The sequence below is a fragment of the Peromyscus maniculatus genome, chromosome 7 (assembly GCF_049852395.1).
Source record: "Peromyscus maniculatus bairdii isolate BWxNUB_F1_BW_parent chromosome 7, HU_Pman_BW_mat_3.1, whole genome shotgun sequence".
NCBI lineage: Eukaryota > Metazoa > Chordata > Mammalia > Rodentia > Cricetidae > Peromyscus > Peromyscus maniculatus.
Window position 1 is genome coordinate 39001986 of NC_134858.1, and position 20161 is coordinate 39022146.

Below are 20161 nucleotides of genomic sequence, written 5' to 3' on the forward strand. Positions count from 1 at the left end.
CTCCGTGCTTTTAGACCAAGGTGTGGTGAGCAGCTTTGCCCCCTGTAGGCTCCCTGGCATGACCTTTTGCCTGACCAGAGCCCAAACAGAGCCACATGACCGTGAACTGAAACTTCTGAGATCATCAGACCACTAGAAGTCACACCCCAAGATGGAAGAGAATGTGCCTCACCTCTGTCACAGCCATGAACCCGAATGAACGTTTAACCATCACAAGGGAAGGAAGAGAAGGGAATGGAGGGGATGGCCATACAGTGAGATCTTCGCAAAAATCAAGAAACAAAAAACCCCAAACAACAACACAACCTCACCACGACTTCCAGGCATACTTTGGGGGAGGTTACGATGTCTTAGGAAGCATGAAAAGCAGGATCAAGGAAAGACAAAAGCTGTGAAGTTGCTATTAACCTAAATTCAACATTTTCCTTCTAAGACATTACGGAGGTGAAAGGGCAGCCGAGGCTACACAGAGAAACCCTGTCTTGAAAACACAAAAACAAAAAGAAACAAACAACAAAATAAAGACAGGTCCACACAATGATCATTCACAAATGTCTCTAATAGCTTTATTCAAAATATCTCCACACTGGAAATAACCCAGATATCCATCAACAGATACTCAGTTTAGCTGACAGTAGTATATTACTTAGTATAATGCTGTAATAGGAACACTACTCACCAATGAAAAGGAATGAACTGTTGATAAATACAACAGCACATGTGTCAAAACAAAAAAAAAGCTCAACACATGAGTATATCTCATCTGATTTAATTTAAATGGAATTCTGGAAGAGATGAAATTAATCCCCAGGGACAGAGTAGGTCAGTGGTTACCTGAGGCCGGGGGAAACCGCAGAGGGAGACAGTGCACGCTCCGGTGGAGGCCATGCTGTCTTGAGGGGGGCGGTGCCGTTGGTGTCTGGATGTCCAGGCTGAACTGTACAATGGAGCAGGCGCACTAACTACAGGAAAGCCAGCACACGCTGTACTGGAGCAGCAGCCCAGGACCACCTCCACGGCTGGATGTGTACGATGTTTCTATTTGCTTCTTTAACAGCATGTCAGGGGGTCAACTTTTCTTCAAGTGAATGGCTGAGTGAGGCGATAATACCAAAAGAAATAGACATACGGAATGGAGGAGCTGAACAGAAGCCTATGAGATAAGCTGGCTCCAGGAGGGCGCAGATGACCTCAAGTCAAATGACTAACTTCCGACACGTCCTACTGTGCGGTGGTGATGTCTGAGCGGTGGGACTCGGCCCAGGTACCCAACCACAAGTCTGACCAGGGAACTGACTCAAAATGCTGTGTCTCTTACCACATTTAAGAAAATCTCATTATAAAAAGACAAATGGTTACATGTTCAGGAACATTTGATAGGCTCAACTTAGGAGTTCGCTGTTAAAGAAACTAGAATATAACTTATTTGTTAAAGTCTATTGCACTTAAATTAATAAAAATCTTCAATTTGACTTTAGAGATTCAGGAAGAAAACATTTTGGCCAGGCAGGGAATGAAGCTTAGGGCCTTGTGAATGCCAAGCATACACTTTGTCCACCATTAGGCCGCATCCTGGCCCCTGGACAATTATCTTCAAAGTATCTTCACAAAGCAAATTATAACAAGTTTTTATGAATAATTTCTTCCAATACCAACTCCTGCCCTAGTGGTGAAACCTACTACCACCTGGATCATGCATTCCCTGTCCTTAAGAAGTTTATTCTATTTGGGGGGAGACAGGCTTTGATTTTGTCTCAATTTTACTGTAGACTGGCTTATGACTTGTTTTGAAAAAGAACGCTACAGCAACCAAAACACTGGCTATTTCACCCCATAAAGATCATTCACAGTGTGCAACATCTTGTTTTTGATTTTTTTTTTTTTTAAATATATTCCTGTAACTCATCCGATGCTTTTCAGGCTCCAACGTGAAGGGGAGAGTAGCCTCCTCCACCATACTCCTGATGAGGACCCAGCAGAAGATTAACAATGATCATCACTGAAGCCAGGAAGCAGAAGCCACCGTTCTCTGGGCTTGACCCTACTGGGGGACAGTGGCTCGTCCCTTATGAGATGGGGAAAGCAAGGTTGCAGAGGGCACCTGCTGTGACTCATTCTTCCTACTGCAAGGCTCCTGGCAGCAACTCCTGAAGTGAGGCTGAAGACAACCCCCCCTCCCGGTTTGTCATACACATACACAATACAGTTTGATCATATCCACTCTACCTTTCCACCCCCAACTTCTCCCCGATCTCTCTCCCAATTTCACATTCTCTGTTTCTTCTCCTTTATAAGCCAGGGTCCAGTTAGAGCTGCCCCTAGCCTCAGGTACAGGGCCGCCCACGGGCACAAAAGCACCTTGGAGACTACACCACTACAAACAGACTGTCCCTTCCCTAGCGGCCACCCACTGTCAACAGCTCCCCAGCTGGAGGTGGGACCTTGTGAGCCCCCTCAACCCATCCATGCTGGAATGTTCCCTGGTTGGACGGTGTGCAGACAGACACAGTTGCAATAAGTTCACAAGCAGGAGGGCCCCTCATGTCCAGAGTCTTGCAGCATTCTCCCCTGGCCTCAGCTTCTTCCTTAATGTTCCCTGAACCTTGAGGAGAAGAGATGTCCCACTTGGGGAGTTTGCTCTTTCTTGATGTAGCATCCACAGCACACTGCCAAGAGCTGGGCGTCAGAGTCATTCAACATCTCAGTCAGTCTTATCTTAGTGATGTGTCCTGGTGGGTTCTATTTCCAGGAAAAGGAAGTCTAGATCTGTACACAGAGCCTCTTTATTTCCCATTTCCACTGCCTCAGAGCACTTGATAATGTCAACTAGCAAATGAGGAAGGATTTGCTGAGTGAGAGATCCTTGTAGTAAACACTCACATCCAGCAGTCTGACCCTGGGTATCTGGAATGCTCTCAGCTTTTACAACCCACATCAACTCTGTCTTCAGAGTGTCACTAATTTAAACAAAGGATATTTTGTGCTATAACATTTAAGTGGTTAATAGCAGTCATGATCAACTTTTATTGGTTTTTGCATAAACAGCCAATAGAATATCTTTACCCCAATATACTTATAACACCCACCTTTCTTCCTGGAGGTGTTTGTGAGATTTTTTTTTCAGTAGGAAAAGAGGGAAGAAATGGGGACTGAGGTTTCAAAGTGTACGTATCTCAGGTAGACTTAAGTATTTGGCAATTATTCCCTTCATTTAAAAAATCAGCTTTGTAACTTGGAATACATCAAAAGTACAGTGCATCCATTTTATTAAAAAGAGATGTGCCACCTGGTGCCCTAAGTTTATATCTAGCATTATCTAGATTTGTGGCTGTAGGCTTATTAAACAGTAGTTTTAAATGACATGAATCAAGATTTTCAGTTAAATAATCTCATATCTGGATTGAATCATAGAAGAGCTAACATTTTAAAAAATTACCATTTATTTATTTATGCATTATTAAAGTCTGATAATGCCCTTGAGAGTAAGGCGACTATGTATAAGAAGATAATATAATCTTACCACACCAGCCATTAGGTAAATCATATACATAGCCACTTGTGTATCAGCTAGTTCGGGCTGATGTTCCGATCTGAACCAAGTCCTGCAAGTCCTCCACCACCACTGCAGAGCCAGCCGCTCCCAGGACAGGAGCCATCCTCAGATTAGTATTTCTTGGCTAGTCTCAGTATTGTTAAGTACAATGGGGTTTTCCCCTTAATGAATATGAGTGGATTAAGGCAAAAGGACATGGACCAGCTTCTTCCGTAGCGTATCTTTTATCTTATTTAAAGTTGTTGGGGCTGTACAGGCTGCAGATCTGCTGGCTGCAAAGATACAAGTTGTCCCCTGGACCAATGTCTGACCCACTGGCCACTGGATTACAGTCTTGCTGCTCCCAGCTTCTTCCCAGTTTATCGTCAGAACACAAAATGCTGACGTCCAAATGGCACCACTTATGCGCTATGTATCTTGGCTGTGTGTAGATTATTTCCTTATTTAAAATATTTAATAATTGGGCAATAACCTACTTAGTCTTTGTAAACTCTCCATTGCACACTTTTTCGCTTTTACAGCCATTTACTGCAAGGTTGTTGAACTCTCTTTCGGCCATCTTCCGCACATAACTATGTGGTCCTTTCCCTTCAAAGGAGGAAGGATTTTTAAAAGAGCCTCCAATTCTATCCCACAATGTGAAATACTGTCCATAGTTATAGTCAAAAAACATGTGGTGGTCTGTGTGATGAGCTGACCCATTAATAAATGGCCTTAAGAACTGGGGGACACGAAAATCACCGTCATGAATAGAAATTGTCCAGACATTAACCAAGACATATAAACCTAAATAGACCACCTTGTGCAGTGGAAAGATAAAGGGGTATATGTGGTAAGGTAGACTCTGGAGGAAGCCGTCCACAGGGTGAAAAGCATGACTTGCAAATGGAGTGGGGATCTTCCAAATATGATGAGGTTTATGTATGCGCTGAGGAGGAAAGGGATACGATTAGAGCCATGTGCAAACTTAGTTTCCACCTCTGGTTCAGACATGGCCTACCTGCAATTGGCCAAGTCACCCTTCTTTACTCCCAAGGTTAAAATTCTAAGACAGGCCCTCCAGACCACAAAGAAAACTATAACTAACATGCATACAGGCCCTGTGATGAGTGATGACCAAAAGAGCTTCTTGGGCGTTTAATACAGGCAAGAGAAAGCCTTAGACTCTAGAGCATCTGTAATATGGAAATGTGAGATATCTCCCCCTCCTCTCCCCTCTAATGACTCTACCTTGTAGACCAGTCTATGATGCAGGCCCCTGTGAATCCAGTAGATCAGCATATCCGTGAAAAAGAGGAAGGATAGCACGCTAATGATGAGATGAATCCAGCCTAAAGGAGACCATACAGAACAAGAGTCAAAGGTTGGCTCCAGAATTAGTGTTCCCTTTCCACATGTCCACACAAACACAAAAGGGGATCCGAAACTCAAACACAATCAACATATTAGAGGGTCATCTGCCTTCACTACCTAGAACCGCTGACATCTCTACTTCCCCCTCACCTAACAACTTGAAATGTTCTACCTTTCATTAACTTTGTAATTTTAATTAAATTTTAGCTCATATACAAAACCATAAAAATTGCCCATATAGTATTGATTTTCTTTTTTATGGCTTAACTTTATTATTTTGCATATTTGTTTTTCAATACAGGGTTTCTCTGTGTAGCTCTGGCTGTCCTGGAACTCACTCTGTAGACCAGAGTAGACTCATACTCAGAGAGCTGCCTGTCTCTACCTCTCAGGTGCTGGGATTAAAGGGGTGCACCACCACTGCCCAGATATTAATGATTTCTTTAGAATTATGCGTATGTGTGTGCATATGAAGGCTCTGGTTCCCCTATGGTTGGAGTTATTAGCAGGTGTGAGCCGCTCGATATGGGTTCTGGGAACTGAACTCGGGTCCTCTTAACTGCTCAGTCATCTTTCTAGTACAAGTATTACTTAAACTATAAAGATGCCCACGTGACAGGACATTCCCACTGCTTTCCTTCATACTAGCATTCTTAAATCCTATCTTTGTGTACTACCTCTTTACCTGGAGCCTTATTTCCCAATAAATACCTTCACTCTAGAAACTCACCCCATAATGAGTCCCTTTCTAGTATTTCCAGCCTCATCCTCCTGGGGTTTTGACCCAACCAAGCTGATGTACTCAACTCCCTCTTGTGCCTGCAGCATTTTACCTCTGACTTGGGCTCACACTGTCCCAACATGTCTAGAATGTTCTCTCCCTGATTTTGCTCATTCCCTCATTCATTGTCAAAGCCTCTTCTAATTAACCACCTCCTACTTTGAGAGCACACAGCAAGGCTGGGTTCAAGCCTCTGACCCACCAACTATTAGCTGAGCACATAGGCAGCTTCTCAACACGTCCTTCCCTAATATGCCCCTTCTAAAAGCAGCCTAGCAGCAAGACCCACTCTGCAGAGCTGCTGAAGAAAAGCAGTGGGTTGATATGGGGCAGAGCTATGAACTGCTGCTGGCACCTGCCAATCAATGAACACTATCCTGCTTTCCTGTATTCTGGGTGTCAGAAATGTGTCTTGAAGTAACTTCAGAACTGCACAGAGGTCACATCACTGCAAGACTACCTTTAGAGAAGAAAGTCTAAAGCTCTAAATGTAGGGGCCAATTTCTAAATTCTGGACAGAGACACAATGAACTACTATAATTAATATATTCTATGACAATATTTACAGATATGAAACAATGGCCACATTTATACAACCATTGGAATACAAGCTGCATAAAAAGTATTGCATTTCTGCAATGGAATCAAGGAAGCAGGCAGGCACAGATGAGAGGGAGGACAGACGGACAGTGACAAGCAGCTTCTAGTTTCTAGGCAGCAGGGCAGCAGACTGCGACTTTCAGTAACTCTCACATACTGCTTTCCCAGCAGTTGGAAGTAACAATCGTAGGAAATAAATACAAGGGCTCATCCCTGATCAGTATTCCCTTGGGTACAAAATCATCCCAAACTGACTTTAAAAATGACAGTGAAGTTAAGAAAGTCCACGGGTGTGGAGAGCCATGATGGAAGGAAGCAGAACCGTCAAAACAACTGGGCAGTTTGAAGGAAAGGAGAAGGAGGCATCTTGGTGCTTTAAAGAAAATAACTCTAAGACAATCATGGAGGCGCACTTTGCAAATTTAAAGCCGGCCTGGGCTACCTAGCAAGACTTTGTCTAGAAAGAAAGAAGAAAAGGAAAAAGGGAGAGAGGGGAAGAAGGAGGGGAGAAGGCAGGCAGGCAGGCAGGCTGGCTGGGGAGATGGCTCAGCCAGGAAATACTTGCCTCACACGCATGAGGACCTGAGTTTGATCCTTGGGAATCACATAAAAAATGCTAGATGTGGCAATGTGGATTTGGAATCCCAGCACTAGTGAGGTCGAAACAGACTGGGGCTAGCTGGCCAACCAGTCTGGATGAACTGGTAAGTTTCAGGCCAATGAGAGAACCTGTCTAGACTTGGCCAGGTGGCACATGCTTTTAACTCCAGCACTTGGGAGGCAGTGGCAGATGGATGGATCTCTGTGTATTTGACCTATTTAATTAAGTTCCAGGCCAGCCAGGGCTAACTACTGAGGCCCTGGCTCAAAAAAACAAACAACAAAACCAAACAACCCCCCCCTCCCCACTCTAGCCACTAAAATCATCACCAGCAACAACAACAACAAACCCAAGAGGTAAAGAGTATTCCTGAAGGTGATATTTGAGGTCGCCCTCTGGCCTGCTGCACACATGAACATACATGCTCACATGCATGAACAAAGAACAAACAGCAGGAAGAGGCGGGGATGGCTCCACTAACTTGTCCTTGGGCCCTCCCAGTGTCTGCTCACCATTTGGGAAGTCTCCTATGTCATCGTAGAGCTTGCTGTAGCCTCTCAACTCCAGCAGGAACAATGCAATGGTGGGGATACTTATCCAGGGCAAAGACTTGACGGTGAATATGATCTCCCGAGAGACTTGATTCTAAAGATGAAAGTTCCAATTATTTCAAAGTCACAAAATCTGTTCAACAAAACTGTCATAAAGTTGACTGGGGATGGATTTTTTAACTATTTTCTGTTTGTACTTGGACTCTGGCTTCTATCAGGCAAGAACTCTACCACTGATCTATACTCCTACCTTTCAATTTTCTATTTTCCTCGGATTTTTATTTCACATATTATTTTTAAATATGTATGCGCGCGCGTGCGTGTGAGTGTGTGTGTGTGTATGTGTGTGTGTGTGTGTGTGTGTGTGTAGATATGTGCATGTGAATGCAATATCTGCAGACGTTAGAAGTCCCCAGGGAGTTGGTGTTCCAGGCAGTTGCAAGCTGTCAATATGGGTGCTAGGTACCAAACTTGGGTCTTCTGCAGAAGAAATATGCACTCTTAACTGTTGAGTCTACTCTCCAGGTACTAAATTCTCTTTTATACTAAAAAGCCTACTTCCAAACTTTTCCTGTGAAATTTTTTTTTTTTTTTTCGAGACAAGGTTTCTCTGCGTAGCTTTGCGCCTTTCCTGGAGCTCACTTTGTAGCCCAGGCTGGCCTCGAACTCACAGAGATCCACCTGGCTCTGCCTCCCGAGTGCTGGGATTAAAGGCATGCGCCACCACTGCCCGGCTCCTGTGAAAATTTTAATGCATAGGAAAGTATAAGAAAAGTATTCCTTGATGAGTAATGCTGCTCTGTATGCTGTAAATGTGTGTTGCTTTGACTGGTTGATAAATAAAATGCTGATTGACCAGGAGCCAGGCCGGATGTATAGGAAGAATAAGCAGACAAGGAGAATTCTGGGAAGAGGAAGGCTGAGTCAGGAGTCACCAGCCAGACACAGAGGAAGCAAGATGACAAGGCAGAACTGAGAAAAGGTACCAAGACATGTGGCTAAACATAAACAAGAATTGTGAATTAATTCAAGTGTAAGAGCTAGTCAGTAATAAGCCTGAGCAAATGGCTGAGCAGTTATAAATAATATTAAGTCTCTGTGTGATTATTTTATAAAAGGCTGTGGGACTGTGGGTAAGAGATTTGTCCCGACCATGGGCCGGGCAGGACACAGGAAAATTTTCAGAACACAGGAAATCTTTTGACTACATTTGGTGCCCAATGTGGGGCTCTCAAATTTCCATAAGGCCTAAAAGAGTTTAAAAAGGGCTTCTAAACACACAATAACAGAGCCAAAAACAGCTTGCTACTTCATGTCTCATGCAGGTTGAGATACAGAGACAGCAAGGTACAGAGACGCCATGGTGTGGGGACTTGAGCTACAGTATGGTGGGTTCACGGAGTATGGGCTTGAATACAGCATGGCGGATTTCTGCCACTGTACACAGTGGCATATATGAGCCGCACAGCGCACTGCATGGTGGATTTAGCTTTTGCTAGTACAGACAAAAAAAAAAAAGATAAGAAAGAAAAGGCTTTGGGGCTACAGGTTACTGGATGGGAAGCATAGACCCACTGCTTCAGAGTCAGCAATGAGTATGGTTCCCCCAGAGCTGGCAGTAAATGCAGTTCCGCCATGTTGAAAAGCTGAGGTGGGCGGAGTCAACAGTCAAGGCTGCTGCTTCTGTTCTAACCACTCTTCAGTTTAAAGCAATAATTCACAATAAGACAGATTCGGATGGAATAGGACTTTAAATGGTATACAATGTGTATAAAAATGTATGTAGGCTTGGAAGAGAGAGCAAAAGGATTATAAACAGTTATATAAAGAAATAGAAAGTTCTAAAAAATAAAGTCTTTAAAGAGAAAGTAAAAGTAATATAAAAAGCCATGTAAAGATGGAAATTACACAGAAATTCTGTATTATATTGCCTTGGGATTTTTAACTGCAGAGAGACATTTGATTGTAAAGGCTGCTGAGTTAAATCAATATGTACATTTTAAAGATATCTTGATTTCAAAATTTATGTTTAAGGATATGTTGCTTTGGAAAAGAGGTTCTGCTTTTGTTTCCACAGAAGATGAGAACCTATGGATTGCTTCCAAGCTAATATGGCTTGATCAAGGACCCCTGAGAGGTCTCCAGATATTCCAACATCCAGAATAGCTTCAAGGCAACTGGCTCAGAGAATACAGCATCACAGACTATTTCAGTCCGGACTTGACCATAATTCTTAGTTTTCTCAGGATCCCCATAAGACTACCAACACGCCCTATCAGCAGGAAGTAGCCTAGAAAACTGCACCCACATTTCCAAAAAAACAGATTATGGGTGTTTGTCTTTGTTGTGGTTGTTGGTTACAAATTGTTATTAGTCATAGTCAATCTCTTTCTAAAAAAAGAAAGGGGGAAGTGATATAGAAATATAGGATATAGATATGATAGGATAAAAAGGTAGATTATGGAATTTACTTTGAAAGAGCAACAACTGTTTGAAATGATTTACATTGCTATAGATTTTAGTTTATTACAAATTTAAAGTTAATTTTCGTATACTGTATGTATATTTCTACTCTTGTTTAAGGTATGCTTGTGTAGCTCATTTGAAATTGTAATGTATAATTAAGAAATACAGATTAATAATTAGTCTCCATGATAATCAAACTTACAGTCATACTAGTTAAGTTTTCTAGGTATACATAGATATAATTCAATTAGGTAAGTAATCTTCAAACACTTCAAAGACCTATAGAATATGGCATTTAAAATGTTTTAAAAACTTAGACTTTCTGGACATTGAAACATGTCTGCTTCTGTCAGCACCAATCTACTTCAGAGAAGATAATGGGCACTGAAGAAATTCATTATGGAGTTTGCTTTCTTTGTGGTAAAAGTTAGTCACTGGGCAAAAAAGTGCCCTTGCATCGACTGCTTGACAGTATGTTGTATAAACTGGACATGCAAGACCCATAGGAAGGTGACCACTGAACTTTGCAAGGTGAGATGGTCCTTCAGGTTCCTGCTTCACAGAAGAAACTGCCAGGCATTCTACAAGACACAGAGAGAAGCAACTGAGAGACTCTAGGCCTATAGGCTGAAGGATACCCCAATGTTGCCCAGGGACTTTGGGTGACTGTCCAGGTAGCCAGTTGTCTCTGTCATTCTAGATTTTTGGAAGTTGCTTACAATTATCTTCCTGTTTACTTAGGTAATATTATATCCTTCTGGGGTCTTTAATGTAGTTGAAGACTAGATAGTTATAATTTTCCTTGGTTATGATAAAAGATAAATTAGATATAAACTTTAGACTCACAAAATAGGACAGATGGTAAAATATTTTCTTTAATTTTGCCAAATACAAATAGACTAGATATTGTAACTGTAATTCTTGTTTGATAACTGTTTTCTTATATGTAATTTTACTATGTTAAAGTTAAAACCTTCCTTGTTGATTAGGAATAAAAGCAGAAATGCTGTGGAATGTCATTCTGTATGCTGTGAATGTGTGTTGCTCTGACTGATTGATAAATAAAATGTGGATTGGCCAGTAGCCAGGCAGGATGTATAGGAAATATAAGCAGACAAGGAGAATTCTGGGAAGAGGAAGGCTGAGTCAGGAGTCACCAGCCAGACACAGAGGAAGCAAGATGTCAAGGCAGAACTGAGAAAAGTTACTAAGCCACATGGCTAAGCATAAATAAGAATTATGGGTTAATTTGAGTGTAAGAGCTAGTCAGTAATAAGCCTGAGCAATGGCTGAGCAGTTATATAAATAATATTAAGTCTCTGTGTGATTATTTTATAAAAGGCTGTGGGACTGTGGGTGAGAGATCTGTCCTGACCATGGGCCAGGCGGGACACAGGAAATATTCTGACTACATATTCCTTTATGCCAACCAAAGGCAGCAAGTACCTTCACTTCTGAATTTTTTTTCTCCTCCTTGCCAAATCTATGTGCTGAGTTTCTATTAATGGAATAATCTTTAATGAACTTCCCTCCCCAGCTCCTTCGGTTCAGGGACTATCTGACAAATGCCAGTAGTGGTCACAGAAAACTGTTCCAAGCTGATTAAGAACACGTCTCAACTGCTCAACCTGAATCCCCAACTCAGCCATGGAAAACGCACATGGTAAATACCTTTTAGTTTGCAAAAGCCAGAGTCAAGTAGTTACATAAACCCAATAGTTATATACATGTATTCATCAATACTAGCAGAGTGATTCTCATCTATGTACATGGGGAAGTAAGATCTCCAGGCTAACAGACAAGATCCACTTATTTAGAATACAAGAAGGAAAGAGGTGATTAACCCTTATAAAAACATCCAGCCCATTCAGGGGCTGTTTTCAAAAACTTTATTCACATATAAGCAGTTTAATTAACTGAAAAATTCACAAATATATTGTATCATTATTTTTAAAGTAACAGAAGCCAGAAAATCTCTTACCTTTAAAAACTGTGGATGCTTCATTAATGAATGATCATAGACAAAATAATAGCTCAGGGTTGCACAAAAGAAGTAGAGGATATAAGCCCCCAGGTTCGTGACAATCAGGAGACTAATAGTTTGTCGGACGATGTTGTCCTCGGGCCACGTGGCTGGATACACATATGGAGTAAAGAAGTAATGATCGGCAACACTGAGAACCAGGTCCATCGCAGCCCCTGCAGGACAAATGTGTGGTAATTCACTCCTCACATCTCTACAACGTTTCAGAAAAGCTGTATGTACAGTTTCTGGACTAAGAACAATCTTATGTAGCATAGATGTGGCCACCAGCCTCCCCAGGTGCCACCTTGGGCAGCAGAAGAGAGTATCAGGGTATCTATCATCCCTAGTCTGACTTCTTCATATTATATAGTGTTGAAATTAGACATTAATTGCATGGCAGGGTCAGGATTCCCAAGTGATGGAGCAACACAGTGCAAGATGCCTTTGACAGGATCTCTTCTCCCTTGTTTATCGCCCTAAGGTCTGGCTTAAACACTAGCTATTACCACAAACGCCTTCAGTACTTTTCCCATAAGGGTTCACAACATAGCCACTTAGGCTGTCCTACTATCCTTAGGCACACTCGTTCAATAACCTTCCAGCAGTTTCCAAACCATGCCACCAGAAGCAACACAATCAAGGTGCAGCATTTCTTCAAGGGTGGCCTCCCCGGAGTTATTCATGGCCTGAAGAGGTTAAGTACCACGGTCTTTTTAGTGTTAGAAAATCCTTCGGTTGGGCTGGGGAGACTGCGGCTTGGTCAGCCAAGTGCCTGTTCTGCCAACTGGAGGAGCTGAGTTTGGAGCCCCCAGCACCCAGGTGAAGAGCAGGGCATGGTGGCTTGGGTCTAAATAATCAATCCACTGATGGCAAGATGGGAGGGAGACTCAGGAGGACCCTGGAACTTCCTGGTCCGTAGCTCAGCCCACCTAGGAGAGTCTCAGACCGATGAGAGACCCTACCTCAAACACAAGACGGAAGGCACGCAGGGACAGCAACTGAAGTTGTCCTCTGACCTCCACATACACACATACTCACATACACACAAACACACAGGGAAAGAGAAATATTCCAGCTATCTGCTGGCTTATCACTGTCTGCTCACATGGCAAACATTTCTTTTTATTTTATTTTATGTGGGTATGTTTGCCTGAATATACAGCACATGAGTGCCAGTGCCTGCAGAAGCCAGAAGAGGGTACCGTCTCCCCTGGAGCTGGAGTTACAGGTGGTTGCAAGTTGTCTGATGTGAACAATGGGAACTGAACTTGGGCCCTCTGCAAGTGTTCTTAACTGCTGAGGCCATCTCTCCAGCCCTAGTAAACATTTATTAATGCTGATCTACCAACGCCATTTTGCACAGTAAGCAATTTTGGGACTAGATCTTTATGGATGAACTACTCTGGACATTATGATGGCCAGGCCTATGTGAACTATGCCGGCAATATATAAGCACTTGCTTTTCTTTCTTTCTCTTTTTTTTTTTTTTTGTTGTTTTGTTTTTGTTTTTTCGAGACAGGGTTTCTCTGTGTAGCTTTGCACCTTTCCTGGAACTCGCTTTGGAGACCAGGCTGGCCTCGAACTCACAGAGATCCACCTGCCTCTGCCTCCCAGCACTTGCTTTTCTAAGCATGACACTGTTTGGTGAGAAAGGTTGTCTTGAAGGAACAGTGGAAGAAAAGAAAATGTTGTCAACATTCTTTTTAACATGAAGTGAAAGAGGAGAATGTGCAAAAGAGTTGTCTGGGCACGAGGAAAGTTCCCAAGTAGCTTTCACTAGACTTTGAGATATTTTCCACTGTCCCGCTTTCTAAGTTCTTCCTTCTTAATGCTGCTATTAACATGTATCAGCCTATTAATATGCATCAACAGTTCTGCATTTATGCCGTCTGGTTTCATGATCATCGCAGCCACTAGCGACACCTGTTTAGTTTTTTAATTGTCACTTTATCAAACATGCTTAGTATTTCATTTTTCTCTGCTAGGCAATATTTTGATCTTCACTTCCAGATAAAAATTCAACAGTTTGTCTCTCCAGTCCAAAAGCCATGCATGGCGTTAGTTCCCACACTGTCTCTTTCAGTAGATGCACCACAAACATACCACACACCAGCAGCACCCTCAACCCCGTCCTGGGCAGTACTGACAGCAGCTTCCTCCTTGCTGCCACCCAGCAGGCTGTCTTCAGCTACTTCCGACATCTTCACATGGAAGTAAATCAAAAGTTAACAAAACAACAAAAAAGCAAAACATCGCCGGAAGGCACAAGCAGAGGCAGGAATACCTGGTGTGTCACCCAAGAAACAACAGGTGCTCGTCAGTCACTTGGAGTCAGGGCCGGTCATCAGATGAGTCTGAGTGCTGAACCTATGGCAAAAAGAAAACAGTTGTTTGGTTCTCAGGCTTTCAGGCTTTGAGGCACAAGTGCTCCTGTACCAAGGACACCTTTACAGGCAGGACGCTCTCAAGGAGAAACCGAATGTGTGACCTGGGCCAGGTTGCTAAGCTGCTCTCCACAGGTATGGAACTGCTTTGTGTGTTCTCTAAGGATGGAGGACAGTGCCTGTTTCTCCAGAATCCCCGGGGTAGGGTGTCTTCAACTCAGTAGGGAAGAGGAGACATCTTGGTGCATACTTAATTCCTATCTACCTTGAGAGATACTGAGCTTTTTGTGTGAATGAATTGAGTGAAATTACACTCTTTCTGTGAATGGTCTTTATCTTTATCCTTTGCCCACTTACCCCTGGGATGTTTCAGTTTCCTGATTAAAAATCTCTTCCACCTCTCCTCCTCTCCCTCCAGATCCATTACTCAAGCCATCCCTCCCTCCACAGCTTTCCAAGCAGCCTAGTCCAAAAGTTTGCAGCACCACTCCGGCTAGGATCTTATATACTAAGAGGCTTAGTCCTTTGCTTATGGGATGGATCACAATGTTTTCTCCCACTTTGTCATGAAAAAATTAATTTATATTAAGTGTTAAGTATTTGGATCTCCATTATGTATGCCACTGATCGTTTAAAAAAAAACTAGTATCAAGTGCTATACAGTAATAAACACCCACATACTCATATAATTTTGTATGTAATTTTAAGGGCTAAACCCCTTAAAGTCAGTGGCTCTGTGGACTCTAAATTAATTGGGCATTACTGCTTGAAACTGAAGTTTACATTAAATCTTATAGTGCCTTTGCAGAAGAAGTATTCTTTTCTTTAAAACGTGGTTATCAATTAAATAGGCCTGGGCTGTAGTTTAGTGATATTCCTCCAGCCTAGTATGTCCAAAGCCCTGGTTCCTTCCCCAGCAAATAAATGCACTATAAAACTTAGATGACTTAAAACTATTATATTTTTCTTAACCGAAAGAAAAAGCACAGAAACAATAGCATTTATATATTTTCCAAAAGCCTACTACTTATTATTATTATTATTATTATTATTATTATTATTATTATTTTGGTTTTTTGAGACAGGGTTTCTCCATGGAGTTTTGGTGCCTGTCCTGGAGCTCGCTCTGTAGACCAGGCTGGCCTTGAACTCAGAGATCGGCCTGGCTCTGCCTCCCGACTCCGCAAGCCTACATATTATTAACCCCCCCCCCCTCCACCTCCAGGTCTTGGCTATGTAGCCTGGAACTTCAATTCTCCTGGTTCAGGCTCCTGAGCTCTTGGACCCCTGGCACCACATCTCATTTCACACATTTGGAGGGGTTCCCTCATCTAATTCTCACAAGTCTGTAAGGTATACACTTGTATAATCTTAATATGCTGGACAATGAAGGCAGGAATAATTTAAATAACTTTGTTCTGTAAGGAGTAGTCGATGTGCTGTAAGGCCCAGTGCTTGTTCCTTCTACATCTTTACCTCTCTAAAGTCACACATACGAATAAGGACTTCTGAGTTCTCCACACTAATTATATTACATCATGAATGCAAAAAAATCCCAGTAAGAGATCAAGGGTCACAAGGCTGTTATCAGCAAGCATTTTAACAAAACAACTGATGGTAACACCTACTCAGCTAACCCACAAAGTTTTGACCCCAACCACTTTCCAGACTGGGCACTTAAGGCCATGTTTTCACTTATTTGTACCACCTTCGAATATACTCGGCAATAAAGCAGGGATGTCAGTATGCGCGACTTTTTTTTTTTATGATGCTAAAGTACGCACGCCGTGCACGTAGTTTTCAGAAAGGCAGAGAGTGCTGGCCTTCCACCCTCACTAGGTCGCAGTAACTGTCAGAGGCAGGTTTTCAACCTGATCTCTTTTTCCGGAAAAGCCCATAGCAAAGCAAAGCACCAGCATTTCCCATCTCTCCCTGGATGTGGGATACACAACAGGCAACCTCCAGCCACTGGCGGAGACCCAGCTCTCCCGGGTTGGTGTCCTTCCCTGCCCCGCCACAGCCCTGTCCACATCCACCGCAGGCCCCTCAGGCCAAGGTGCCCACTCGGCCACCATCTCAAGCCACCTGCACCTCAAGCCAGGACGGCTACACCTGTGCGGAGGGTGCTCTCCCAGCACTTGGCAACTGGGGATCCCTCGCGATCGCTCGCCGGTCCTCCCACTCGCCGGGATCCAGCTGCTGGCAAACGGAACCTACCTGCAGGGCCCGGGCCGCTCAGTTCGCCTCGGCTACACCGCCAGGCAGCGGGGGAAGGAGCTGGAGAGCCCAGGACACCGCCCGCCCGGCAGAGCCCCGCCCACGTGCAGGCAGTCCGCCAATCAGCAGCCGGCGCCATAAGCTGATGTGACGGCGGATCGCGCGACCTGGAGCGGCGCGGCCTCCGTGGTCACGTGGTCGCCGCTCGCGGGCCCCGCCCCCCGGGCGCCTCTGCCTGGACCTGTGTGCCGGCTGTCCGGATGCTCCCGGGTGAAGAAGTGTGCTCTCCTGCCCACTTTCTTCCCTCTCATGCAAGTGTACGGGATTCGTTCAAACGACCCGGGATGAGTGCAAAAATGACATTCAGCCAGAAGGAAGATCAATGACGTTTCCTTTAGAAGTTAATGGCAGAGGCATTTGTCCCAAGCCTGTGGCTCAAACGTTCATCCATCTGCTATTTTTCACCTCCCCAGAGCATGTCCTTTTATGTAACATAGAAAGGTTAGCATCTGCATAAAATATGTAAAGTGAAAATATGTGTAGCTTAGTAAATTAAAGAAGCAATTATTTATGGAGATAAAAAAAAGAAAAAGGTTATGATCTGGCCAAACCGGGTTTACACAGGCATTTAAATACTGTCAAGATGAAGATATAGATAGGAAAACAAATGAATTTAAAGATCAGTTGGCTAATTATGACGCAAAAATCTAGGCAGCAGTGCATTCTATAAAATACAAGAACTCCCCAAGGGTGAGGGTAGAGATTGACTGTATCTGTCAAAAGGAAATGAACCTTAGAAGAAAGGACCAAAAAGATGGGTGCTTTCCAAGTTGCATTCAGAGGATTTACCTGTTCTGATTGGTTGCTGTCTTTTCATATATATGTGGGGGGGGGGGGAGGGTGGAGTATTTCAAAACCAGTTTGATTAAGTGGCATGGAGCACAAATGACTCCATTCTGGCTTGGTCTGATCTCCTAGACCTCTGAGGCAAGAGCCTGGTTCAAAATAATGAGGCTCTATAAATTTCACTTTATAAGTGTTTTTTCCAGAGTTCTCTAGAGGAACAGAAATGATGAAATGAATACATACATGAAGAGTTTATGAAACGAGCTTCTATTAAAATAATAAGTTGTCTCACACCTGAGGGACTGATAGTCCAGTTGTTCCATCCTGGAAGATGGCTCCCTCACCAGTCAAGAGTATTCATACAGTGGCTGTCTCACATTGAAAAACTGAACAGCTTGGTTAGACAGTCTGTCCACAAGGCTGGGTGCTTCAGCAGTCCCTGTCTACCACCAAAACCGGGGAGGTTTCTGGAGAGTCCCTGCTCCTCTGTCAACAATGGAAGCTTGGAAATACTGGGTTTAGTATCAGCGAAGGAATCTGCAGCAGCAACATCAATGGCAAGGGGAAGACAAAAAGCCAGGCAAGTAAAAGGGAATAATCTTCCTTGTCCCCCCCTTTTAATCCGGGGAGGGGCTATTAACAGAAATGCTACCTGCCTTTAAGGTATTGTCTTTTATATCAATTAAGACAATCAAATCAATGAGACTCCTGACTCAGATGATTCTAATTTGTGGCAAGTTGTCACTAAAATCAGTCATCACACTAAGATAAAGCAAATCTGTGCAGAACTAAGCAGGAGTATGTGTGCATCCTGGAGGTGTGGCTTGGTATGAGAGTATAGGTTTTGCATTGATGCAGTGGATCTGGACCACCAGCTTTCTGCTTCGGCTTCAACTACAGTGGTCCCCAAAGTCCTGTCTCCCATCCCCAGCATCAACATTATCTGAGCAGTTACTAGAAATGTAGACCTGGGTGTTATGTTTCAATGTTAAAAGTAACCTGGTGACTTCCATTCTGATTCCTTATATAAACAAGCTGCCCCCCCCCCACAACAGAGGAGCCTTCACTTTATTTATAGAATAAAGTGCTGCCCAACACTAGAATGCAAATGAAAGCTAATTCAGTTTCTAAGCATATCTTGTCATTTTGTACTCTGACATTCCTGTGGTGGTTAACCTTGGTTTTTAATCTGTTGGATTAATAAATACATAAGAGGGGCTGGAGAGATGGCTCAGTGGCTAAGAGCACTAGCTGCTCTTCCAGAGGACTCGGGTTCATTTCCCAGCACCAACATGGCAGCTCACAACATATTGAACTCCAGGTTCTGCCCCCCTTTTCTGGCCTCTGCAGGTACCAGGGACACCCATAATGCACAGATGTATATACAGGCAACACACACACACACACACACACACACACACACACACACACACACACACACACACATACACACACAAACACACACAGAGAGAGGGGGGGTGAATTATACAGGGGCTTAAACATCAGAAAGGAAAGTCATTGGATAACTCTCTAGCACAATTGATATAGAGAGAGTAAATGGAGTTACAGTTAGAATATGGGTAGCGTCCCTATAAGCCATGTATTAATCTGGAAACATAAGCACACACAAAGTTCACACATGAACACAATGAAAATAGGTTCAGAGGTTTTATAAATTTTCTTTAGATTTATCATTTGCCCATTTTAAAATTAGATTGCATCTGATTATTTCCTACATAGCACTTAGTAATCCTTACTCTGAAATTTTCACTTCCAAGAACATCTCTTAGAATTCCCTTAAATTAGGCCAAAGGTTGGGAGGTGCAGCTTGGTTCTGTGGACATAAGTAGTATTTTCACCTATTTCCAGAAGCTAGCAGTAGAGGGGAAGTTATCCTTACTAATGGGAAATTGTTCTGCAATGTCAATTTTAGGTCAATTTCTTTTTTACTTTCTAACTTACTGTTACTTACTCATATCCCTTGTATGTACCTCTGTGTCTAGAAGAGAAAGAAAAAATACCCTGGAATTCTCACACTCTTTTTCCACTCTACAGTAGGCATCATTAGCCTGTTCCATATTTAAGCTGAGATACTCACCACAAGTTCCCAACCTGGACTGGACACCATAGTTCACCCATAGCTAATTAATGGTCAGCGAGCATACCAGTGGCTTGGGTGCCTAATTTTCAGGTGATGTTCCTAGATACTATCTCTGAACACATCCAGTTTCAACACTCACTCACACATGCACGCATGAGGGCATGTTATCTGAATGAACAAATGACTTCTCACATTCATTTATTGACTCTGTGTATGAGCTTATGTATGTTTATGTACATACATGTGCACATCCACACCACAGCACATGTGTGGAGGTCAGAGGACAACTTTCAAGAGTTGATTCTTTCCTTCCGTCATATGGATTCCAGGGATAGAACTCAGGTCTTCAGGCTTCGCTTTATCCACTGGCCCACCTGTAGCTAGAGTTTTTCTGCCTTGCCCACAGTCAGGACAAATCTTTGTCACCCGCCAGTCCCACAGCCGCTCAGACCCAACCAAGTAAACACAGAGACTTATATTGCTTACAAACTGTATGGCCGTGGCAGGCTTCTTGCTAACTGTTCTTATAGCTTAAATTAACCCATTTCTATAAATCTATACATTGCCACGTGGCTCGTGGCTTACTGGCATCTTCACATGTGGCTTGTCATGGTGGCGGCTGGCAGTGTCTCCTTCTGCCTTCCTGTTCTTTCTTTTCTCCTCTCTGTTAGTCCCGCCTATA

At 43.2% G+C, this 20161-nt stretch overlaps 1 protein-coding gene across 3 annotated transcripts; it reads right to left on the bottom strand.

Annotated features, from left to right (window-relative positions):
* Positions 1–541: 541 nt before the first annotated feature.
* On the bottom strand, positions 542–16981 carry Sc5d (sterol-C5-desaturase). 3 transcript variants are annotated; one of them, XM_006981236.4, is made up of 6 exons: positions 16533–16981; positions 14216–14298; positions 11887–12104; positions 7401–7533; positions 4784–4884; positions 542–4481 (listed from the first exon to the last, which is right to left on the bottom strand). In XM_006981236.4, exons 3-6 carry the CDS (start codon positions 12094–12096, stop codon positions 4026–4028), a joined length of 900 nt encoding a protein of 299 aa, XP_006981298.1. In that variant the 5' UTR covers positions 12097–12104; positions 14216–14298; positions 16533–16981; the 3' UTR covers positions 542–4025. The 3 variants fall into 3 exon arrangements, with proteins under 3 accessions (XP_006981298.1, XP_042136652.1, XP_076432176.1); XM_042280718.2 differs by having other exon boundaries at positions 16407–16542; XM_076576061.1 differs by lacking the exon at positions 16533–16981 and adding an exon at positions 16401–16474.
* Between the last annotated feature and the right edge of the window lie 3180 nt (positions 16982–20161).

Excerpts from the sequence above, each read along its gene's own strand:
- Sc5d (XM_006981236.4), bottom strand. The coding sequence starts at position 12,096 with ATGGACCTGGTTCTCAGTGTTGCCGATCATTACTTCTTTACTCCATAT. Across the intron at positions 4,885-7,400 it reads CATAGGAGACTTCCCAAATG|GCTGGATTCATCTCATCATT; the intron begins GTGAGCAGACAC and ends GGTCTCCTTTAG. Across the intron at positions 4,482-4,783 it reads ATCATAGACTGGTCTACAAG|CGCATACATAAACCTCATCA; the intron begins GTAGAGTCATTA and ends TTTCCTCCTCAG.